This window comes from Eucyclogobius newberryi, unplaced genomic scaffold (assembly GCF_026437365.1).
Source record: "Eucyclogobius newberryi isolate DKJ021-1_F unplaced genomic scaffold, fEucNew1.0.hap1 SCAF_4, whole genome shotgun sequence".
In the NCBI taxonomy this organism is placed as follows: Eukaryota; Metazoa; Chordata; class Actinopteri; order Gobiiformes; family Gobiidae; genus Eucyclogobius; species Eucyclogobius newberryi.
In genome coordinates this window covers 20,814,237-20,824,378 of record NW_027316056.1, presented here as the reverse complement: position 1 = coordinate 20,824,378, position 10,142 = coordinate 20,814,237, and the positions used below count along the sequence as shown (strand labels likewise).

General features: G+C 41.5%; 1 protein-coding gene across 1 annotated transcript; it reads left to right on the top strand.

Annotated features, from left to right (window-relative positions):
* Positions 1-355: 355 nt before the first annotated feature.
* gne (glucosamine (UDP-N-acetyl)-2-epimerase/N-acetylmannosamine kinase) lies at positions 356-9,203 on the top strand. Its single transcript, XM_072462481.1, has 12 exons — positions 356-520; positions 5,266-5,512; positions 6,312-6,519; positions 6,594-6,746; positions 6,825-7,037; positions 7,125-7,212; positions 7,289-7,499; positions 7,580-7,709; positions 7,777-7,998; positions 8,062-8,244; positions 8,370-8,480; positions 8,925-9,203. The coding sequence occupies exons 1-12, from the start codon at positions 441-443 to the stop codon at positions 9,158-9,160; spliced, it is 2,082 nt and encodes a 693-aa protein (XP_072318582.1). The 5' UTR covers positions 356-440; the 3' UTR covers positions 9,161-9,203.
* Positions 9,204-10,142: the final 939 nt, after the last annotated feature.

The window sequence follows — 10,142 nt, the reverse complement described above, 5'->3', positions numbered from 1 at the left end:
GAACTTTCGTATAATATGTTCTGTACACACAGCATGTACATAAATGTTTTAACAATATTTGAAATCTAAAACTATTAGTGTAATTGTCCTCATATTCTTAAGCATCTGCCCATTTGGAAAACTCAAGTGAGTAAATCTGGAAGGTTCTGTATTGAAATTATAAAAAATTGTTATTAGACATAGCCATGATTTCTATTTGTCTGTGTGTTTCAACAGGAATTATATTATCTGAGAACCCAAAGACGCAGAGAAAATATGGAGAAAGGATTATTTGAACACCCACATCCGGTAACAACAGGATTATGAAGTTGTAATTTAGATGTATAAATATTTAAACTCTACCCACTGACTTGCGTGTGTCTTGTTTGCTGTAGCAAAGGCGACTAAGGGTGTGCGTGGCCACCTGCAACAGAGCAGACTACTCCAAACTGGCCCCCATCATGCTTGGGATCAAAAGTCACCCAGAAGACTTTCAACTGGAAGTGGTGGTGCTCGGCTCACATCTCATCGATGACTACGGGTAAGGCCAATCAAACCGAAGTAGGGCTGCTCCATCCTGGGGGGGAAAAACCCCGACATTCTTTGAAACTGGTTCTTGTCAATTCATGTTTTTAAATGCCACGGTCTATCGATCTAGATTAAAGACGAATGTCTTGTGGGGCAGAACTATGGCTCATATAAGAGTCACAAAAGCCATTTTTAGGCCCGAGCGCCACAAGCTGGCGAGAGGCCTATTAATCTCGTAAGGCCGTGCGAAGCACGGCTGCAAAAGTGCACACGTAGTGCGCACGAAATCGAGCGCTCAGCGCTCGCCCACTTCCAAACACTCACTAACGCACTCCTTCACTCACGCACGCCCTGTGCATACTAATTAGTAGTAGGAAAATGGAACATTACCGTGTAAACGGGCGAAGCCCGTGCAAAAGTGCGCACTAAACGAGCACTTTACATTGGGATGACGACCGCCTTCCCCTTATAAAGCACTCATTTGCGCTAAGTAGCTCACGAATACGTTCCCCATCTCTTGCATGTTCCGTTCATATAAGCATGTAATGCAAAAATTTAACATTATTACTGTATAGAGGGCCAAAAACACAAAGTGGGCGGAGCCCACTCAAAATTAACGAAAGTACCCTTCAGTGACCAGGGACCCACACCATGAGGTAGGAAAGCGCGAGCGCTTTCCGAAAATGTATAGTTTATGATATTTGAAAAATGGGAAACATTGTTTTCGCATCGGAATATTTAGGCCCGAGCCCCAGCAGGGCGGAGGGCCTATTGCTCCCGCAACGCTGCCTTCGGCAGCGTTGCGGGGTACCAAACATGCGGGCTGCGCCCGCATGTTTGGTACCCCGTTGCCCCTGGCAAGTACAGTGAACTAGCCCATGCCGAAGGCATGGATCATGCATACTTACTCCTGCTATGACAGAAATAGTCAACAACGCGAAGCGCTGCATTCCTCCAAAAACCCTCTTGGCATCGTCCCGTACGCGAAAATCCATGCCGCAGGCATGGGTCATGCTTGTATCTGCTCAAATCAATGGAAGTCTATGGGGAGTGGGCGGGGCATCCCGACGGAATAGGGAGTGACGAGCGCGTAAGCGCTCGTAATGATGATTCCACCCCATGACGGCATCGGGAAGGCTTAGAGCTTTCAAACGATGTATAATTTGTTGTTATAGTGGAAACGGCTATATTGTTTTTGCTAAAAATATTATTATTTTTATTTTTATTATTTTTCTTGTTCTTCTGCTTTTTGAGCTCTAATTTGACCCCCTGAACATGCTCAAAAACTCACCAAACTTTGCCCAAAATTCAGAATCAGCGAAAAATTTTGTTTTTTCTGGGCCATTTTTTTTTTTCGTTAAAAAATGGCGCGACAGCGTCACCGACAAAAGTCAAAATACATTGCGCCTATGGGAGACGCCCCGAGGTCAACTTTGGCGTAAAGCTACAAAATTCGGGACACGCATTCCTCTTGTGAGGACAAAAATAAATAAATATTGTGGCCACGCCCCCAAACTTACCCTATGGCCGCCATCTTCCTTTGAAAATGAAAACACGCTGTGTTAGCCATTTTGTTCACGTCAAACTTTGACGAACTCCTCCTAGGGCGTTTTGCCCACCGACTTCAAAATCGGCGTACGTCCTCTGGACAAGTGGGGCATCTAAAGTTATCAAATTTTTTGAGATACCTTTACCGGTCTGTGTGCGGCGCAGCCGTTAAGTTGGACAACTTATTTTGGAATATTGCAGATCTAAAAATTGCTCCCATTTGATCAAAACGAGTCCGATTAGGACCAAATTTGAATCAGTTGTTAAACTTTCAAGTTTGGACCAGTTTAGCATGACAAAATTGAAATGGGCGCGATAGCGCCCCCTACAGAGTTGCCTTTGAGTGAACATTGACATTGACAAAAACTGGTTTTACACAAATGTTCTAAACTTTGCCCAAAATTCTATTTTGGGGTCCCGAGCAAAAGGCCAATCAAACTTATGCCTTAATTTTTACGGCGTAGCCGTAGCCATGACGGAAACCTCCCATGTTATCCCTATGGGAAAATTGCTAAATCTCTCGAATATCCACATTTTTCTGTTTCACACTTTAACGAACTCCTCCTAGTGCGTTTTGCCCACCGACCTCAAAATCGGTGTACGTCCCCTAGACAAGTGGGGCATCTAAAGTTATCCAAATTTTAAGGATAACTTTTACGGTCTCTGTGCGACGGAGCCGCAAACTTTTCCCTGAATTCTGACTATTTGGCCTTCAGAGTGGCCTATAAACAATAGAGTTTTTCCAAATGACATTATATTTTGCACAAAATTCTAATTTGCCATCCTGATCATAAAAGTATGAGAGCCAAAGTCATATTTTGTACGGCGTAACCGTAACGATGACAGAAACATCCCATGATATCCTTATGGGAAAATCGCGAAATTGCTCAAATCACCACATTTTTACGCTTCACACTTTAACGAACTCCTCCTAGGGTGATTGTCTGATCAAACTCATATTTGGGGAAAATCATCTACACAAGCGAGGCATCAAAAGTTATCCATATTTTGATTCTAAGTGCTACGGTCTCTGTGTGGCGGACCCGCAAATATATGTCAGAAATGGGAAAACAGCGAAATCTCTAAAATGACCACATTTTTATGCTTCACACTTTAACAAACTCCTCCTAGTGCGAAAGCCCGATCAAGCTCATATTTGGGGGAAATCATCTACACAAACGGGGCATAAAAAATTTGTCATATTTTGATATTAAGTGGTACGGTCTCTGTGCCGTGGAGCTGCAAATATACTGTCACAAATGGGAAAACGCCAAATCTTTGAAATGTTCACATTTACGCTTCACACTTTAACAAACTCCTCCATGGGCAATAGCTCGATCAAGCTTTACTTTGGGAAATATCATCTACACAAGCGGAGCATCAAAAGTTATCCATATTTATATTCCAAGTGCTACGGTCTCTGTGCGGCGGAGCAGCAAATTTGACTGACACTTGTGTTGATTTGCACTGGATTGGCCATGTCCAATGTGTCGCCGTCTGTCAAGTTCTTTTTTAATTCAACACACAATAAGGGCGCCATCTTTATCAAGTCGAAAGCGCAGAGTCGGAAGGCTGGCGGCCCGCGAGGGCCGTTGGATGCCGCTTGCGGCTTTAATATTCTTTCTTTCTTCTCGGGACCGACCCCCCCTATTTTTCACCAAGTGAACATTGACGAAAAGTCACAAAAATTTGCACACCTCTAAAAATCGTGCCTCTCTACATTCTGGCTATTTCCCTTTTCTAAAATAAAAAAAATTGGCGCGTCAGCACCCCCAAATGTACCAAAAATGCATTGAGAGATAGGAAATGACCCCAAAGAAATCTGATCGTAGAATCATGAAATTTGGCACAGAGGTAGATGGTGACAAGAGAAGTAAAAAATATTATCACGGCAACGCCGTCCGCCCAACCAAATGTCGGCCATATTGCTTCAAACATGGCTTAACATGACTCGAGAGTTTTTCCAAACGTCGTACTTTTACGAACTCCTCCCAGGGCGTTAGCACCATTTTCACCAAATTTCAGCTTTTTAGGGCCGAGGAGTGGGACATCAAAAGTTATTCAAATTACATTGATACCTGTCACGGTCTCTGAGCGGCGAAGCCGCAAACTGTAGCTAGAATTTCAGAAATCTCCCAAATTTAACATTTCTGCCGTTTGCGCAGATAAAGTCCGAATTGCGTCAAATTAGAATCAGTTGTTAAACTCTTTGCCCTAAACCTACTTGAAGTGAAATAAATTAATTTGGCGCCACAGCGCCCCCTACAGATTTTATACGGAGGTTAAATGTTTAGTTTTGCGAAATTATATGAAATTTGACACACAACTCAATTTTGGCATCCCCATCAAAAAAGTCAATGAGACCCATGTCATAATTGTTACGGCTTTGCCGTAGCGATGACCAAAACCTCCCATGTTATTCCAATGGGGAAATCGCAAGAACATGTTTACACTTTAGACTTTCATGAACTCCTCTTAGGGCGTTAGCCCTATTAACCTGAAATTGGTGTGACTCATCTTCAGGGGTGAACCGTCAAAAGATATCCACATTTTTATTCAAAGAGTCACGGTGTCTGTGCTGCAAAGCCGCACATTTTGTCAAGAATTCTAAATAAAATAGCTTTTTGATGGTAAAACAAAGGGGAGAAGATGTGACAGCGTCACAGATTCAGCAGTAGGCGTAATAAAAGGACAATTGGGGCGCGTTAGCGCCCCCTCTTCTTGCGGCGGCGTGGCGAGGGCCGATCATTGCCGCTTGCGGCTATATTTTATTTTATTTTTCAAGTACACTTTTAAAATTGATTGGCGCAATATAGGATAAAAATTCAGTTAATTGCACAGCTCTAAACAGACATGCATGAAGTGCAATGCATATTTTAGTTTTTATTTCCCGTACAACTATTACAGTTCATACATTTTTTTACTTTGTTTATCTTTAAGCAGACAGGTATTTAGTATAAAACTAAAAGATACATTATTATTTTGGTAAACATATAAAACAACTTAATAGAAACGGGTCCATTGACTTAAAAACTGTGTACCTGCTCAGAGTGAACTTTCACCTCAACAGGAAGTAGATTTTCAATGACTTAACTTGACACCGACCGATCCGGTCCGACTAGCTTACACGGAATGTTTTTGATTATGATGCTGTTCAGTTACATTTTGAAGGCTACTATCTGATTATTGTTATTATTTGTACTTTCACAGGAACACATTCCGAATGATTGAACAGGATGACTTTGATATCGGCTCCAAACTTCACACAATAGTGAGAGGGGAGGATGAGGCAGCCATGGTGGAAAGTGTGGGTCTAGCCTTAGTGAAGCTTCCAGATGTCCTACAGCGGCTGAAACCGGACATTTTGATTGTCCACGGTGATCGTTTTGATGCGCTGGCCCTAGCAACTGCAGCCGCTCTAATGAACATTCGAATACTGCACGTAGAAGGAGGAGAAGTGAGTAAAACTGTGTGCATTTTGTATTAAGGGCTCACATTCACAAAGCCCCTTTCCAATTCACGCCACAATTCCCTGTCAAATAAAGTATATATGAAACAAGACACAGACAACAGTGAACAGTGCACTGGAAGAGCATGTAGAAAGTCAAAATAAAATATTCAGTTTGTTATTCCCACTTTAACTGATACTGTACTGAAACAAATGTAAAAACTAGAAAATCTGCAATGGCTAAAGCCATTGCTGGAGTGTCTGCGTCTCTCCCTCCCTCCCCCTCTCGTTCCATCCCCCTCGCGCGCTCTCGCTCCCGCGCTCGACTGGCTCCGTCACAAAATTCTAAAGAATAAAGCCTAAAGAATAAAGCCTAAAGAATAAAGCCTAAAGAATAAAGCCTAAAGAATAAAGCCTAAAGAATTCCGCAGACTCATAATGCCCGAATTCATTTAAATGGGGAAAAAAGTACTAATACTTTTGCAAATTCTGTAAAAAGTACAAGTTTTTCAAATGTCAAAAGTAATGGCACACGTACTACTGTGAAAGCGATCACAATGAGGTATAACATGTTGAAATCGGTTGAAGCGTTAAGGAGTTGAAACTGGCTAAATGGAAAATCATGGAAAATATAATAATAAAAAAAAATACGTGAAATACAAGAACATATAGTGCCTGCGTGACATCACGCAGACACTCAATAAAGCCATGAATGAATCACCATATACCACTGAGAAATATTCCAATCCTCTTTGTTGGTAAATCTACTGTAGTTCTTGTTTTAATCATTCTGATCACTTTATTTAAGGTGAGCGGAACAATCGATGACTCAATCCGCCATGCCATCAGTAAACTGGCCCATTACCATGCTTGTTGCACCCGCCGGGCAGAGCAGCACCTCATAGCCATGTGTGAAGACCATTCTCGCATATTATTGGCTGGGTGCCCTTCTTATGATAAGCTGTTGGCAAAACATCACAAAGAAGACTATATGGACATCATTAAGAGCTGGCTTGGTATTTATTCATTGAAACGTGTGTGTAAATATTGCTTGAACAGTATGTACATCCGTGTGTACTTTGATTTACAGGTGAAAATGTCAAAGAGAATGATTATATTGTGGCTTTGCAACATCCGGTCACCACAGATATTCAACACTCTATCAAAATATATGGTTTAATGCTGGATGCTCTTCTCTCTTTTAACAAGAAGACCCTAGTTCTCTTTCCCAATATTGATGCAGGTCAGTTTCCCGTCAGTATATTTACATTTACTAGTCTGCAAGGTTTATAAAATAATTGTATGAAATTATATTAAACAGGGAGTAAAGAGATGGTGCGTGTGATGAGAAGGAAGGGCATAGAACAGCACCCTAATTTCCGAGCTGTGAAGCATGTTCCTTTTGAGCAGTTTATCCAGCTGGTATCCCACGCTGGCTGCATGATCGGAAACAGCAGCTGTGGAGTCCGAGAAGCAGGGGCCTTCGGCACCCCCGTCGTAAACCTGGGCACGAGGCAGACTGGCAGAGAAACTGGTACAGTATCTCAACCTTGATGTGAAGGCGATGACCACCACTTATTGTTGTTGATGTGAATCATTTTTCATTTATCTTGAAATTTAGGTGAAAATGTTCTGCATGTGAGAGATGCTGATACTCAGAGCAAGATCTACCACGCCTTGGAGTTGCAGTTTGGGAAACGATACCCCTGGTTAGCCAATCAATCCGCTTCATTTTATCTGACAATCCCCATCTAATGTACTATACATAATGTGCTGTTTCTTCAGTTCCAAGATTTATGGTGATGGAAATGCAGTGCCACGTATTCTCAAATTTCTACATTCTATTAACATGAGCGAGCCACTACAGAAGACATTCTGTTTTCCGATTGTGAAAGACAGCAACTCTCAGGACATCGATCATATTCTGGAGACGCAAAGTGCCCTTGCTGTTGATCTTGGAGGAACTAATCTTCGGGTGGCCATTGTTTGCATGAGAGTATGTAAACTATGTTTTCAAGCGGTTTAAATAATAGCCATTCATATTTCAGTTATTTTTTCCCCTTTCTTTCGTATCAGGGAAGCATAGTCAAGAAATATATTCAGCTCAATCCAAAAACCTACGAGGCAAGGATAAACCTCATATTAAAGATGTGTACTGAAGCCATGCAGGATGCTATACGGCTCAACTGTAGGATACTTGGTGTTGGTATGAGAAAACCTGATCACTTAATTTCTATGGTCTATTATGTTTTCATATAAATATTACATTACAGGAATCTCATCAGGCGGCCGAGTCAATCCACAAGACGGCGTGGTTCTGCATTCCACAAAACTCATTCAAGAGTGGTCATCAGTGGATCTGAGGACACCCATCTCTGATGCCCTGCATCTCCCTGTTTGGGTGGACAACGACGGAAACTGTGCGGCGCTGGCTGAGAAGAAGTTTGGTCAGGGCAGAGGGGTGGAGAACTTTGCTACTGTAATCACTGGAACCGGTGAGTGATCATCTTAAGTGATCATCTTAAGTGATCATCTTATGTTTACTTTCTGTCCTCTAGGCATTGGTGGAGGCATCATACTTAATAATGAGTTGGTTCATGGGAGCACTTTTTGCGCTGCTGAGCTGGGACACATCATAGTTTCACTGGACGGCCCAGAGTGTTCGTGTGGCAGCCAAGGATGTATAGAAGCATATGCATCTGGCTTGGCATTGCAGAGAGAGGCTAAAAAGCTTAATGATGGTGAGTTGGCGTATTTGATTAGACCAATGCTAAAAGTAAAGTACTGTTTAAAACGGACATGGCTAAATAAACTGGGGTTTTGCACATGATTTTGTGATGTTATCTAAACGGCATGCATATTTCAGAGGACATAATGACGATAGAGGGAATGAAGGTTGTGGAGCCGATTACAGCCATTCATCTCATCTCTGCAGCAAAAATGGGCAACTCAAAGGCTCAAGCTGTTCTCAATAAAGGTATGGCTTCTACTTGAACTCATCAATAGTATCATGCAATACCGATTACTTTTTCTTTCGATACGACACCATAATTACGATAGTAATACTATGGCAACTGGTATTGGTATCGGATCGCAATTTCCACCAATGTGTTTTGTAAAAAAAACAAAATTATAACTCCTATAATAAATAATTTTGCCATGTTGCTTTATTTTGGCTTGACCACAGTTTGAACTAAAATATCAGCATTTTTTGGGAGTAACTGTTACGTATCAGTATTTTTGCATGAAAATTTATACGATCGAAATATCAATATTTTGGTATCCATCGTCCCTCGCTAGTTATTAAATGCTTCCTTAATTGTACTCATTACAAGCTCAGATTCTCATGAATATGTATTGTTGCAGAATTGTATCAAGTGATTTTTGAACACATTATAATCATGATTATTTTTCTGACCAGCTTCCACAGCCCTTGGTGTAGGTATTATCAACATCCTCCACACAGTGAACCCATCACTGATCATTCTGTCTGGAGTACTGGCTTCATGCTACCAGGCCTCGGTGCAGCGCGTCATCTCAGAGAGAGCACTGTCCTCTGCACAGAATATCAAGGTTCTTACATCAGATCTGGAGGAACCAGCTCTACTTGGAGCTGCTACTATGGTGTTAGACTATACAACTCGAAGAATATACTGAAGGACAAAGAGCTTGCCTTACTCACTTATGGAATGCATTTGAAGTTCAACCCTGTTATGGTTAGAAAAAATGGTGTATGTTAGGCTGCCCCAAACAAATTGTCTGTTTGCTGTAACCTGACCCACCATTTTTCAAGTGGGTAGGTAGGTAGGTAGATAAATTCTTTTTTTTTTTTTTTTAACTTTGAAGGCAAAAAAAAGATCCAAAATGAATTGTATGTTTGGTGTAACCCTACCAATTTTTTTCAAGTGGGTAGGTAGGAAGGTAAATATATTTTTTTCAACTTTAAAGCATAAAAAAATCCAAATTTGTATATAGAATTTAATGATAATTTGCCTATGAAATTAAGTTAATATCATTTCTCAAAAGAGATGCTACTGTAAATGTACAAAACAAAAAAATTAATAAGTCCAGCCAATAAACTATTTTTGTACAGGACAAATTATTTGATTTTTTTTTGGCCATTTTCATGTCGTAGAATCGTCAACGTCTTGGTCATAATGACAAATTCTGCATATTTCAGCCCACCGTCAAATCAGTATTTCTTGGTTCAAGTCCACTTCATTTGGATGTTCGGATGCTCGGTTGGAACTCTGTGTCAGAGAATCACGATCAATATCGTCCACAAGCACATTACGCCACTTATCAGTCTTTCTTAACACCATCAATTTATTTTTAATTCTAACTCTTTTCGCTCGCTTCTTCCGGTCTGACACTGACACACTGAACACACATGTTGCCGCCGCCATTTTTTTTTAGGGAGTGTCTACAGAGCCGCGGCGCGCGGCCGAAACTGCATGTTTTTTTTGTGCCGCGGCTCCTGAAACTGCTGGGCTATTTGACCGCGCCGGGTTAAGATTAAGGTTAGGGTTAAGGTTAAGGTTAAGGTAAGGGTTAGCCATGAGGCTATATGGACGTGCCGCGGCTCCTGAAACTGCTGGGTTATTTGACCGCGCCGCGGCTCTGCAGCCATAGCCTTTTT

Bases quoted from the DNA above. Each gene is read 5' to 3' on its own strand.
- gne (XM_072462481.1), top strand. From the start codon at position 441: ATGCTTGGGATCAAAAGTCACCCAGAAGACTTTCAACTGGAAGTGGTG. The intron at 521-5,265 runs GTAAGGCCAATC...GTACTTTCACAG, and splicing joins CATCTCATCGATGACTACGG to GAACACATTCCGAATGATTG. The intron at 8,245-8,369 runs GTGAGTTGGCGT...TGCATATTTCAG, and splicing joins GGCTAAAAAGCTTAATGATG to AGGACATAATGACGATAGAG.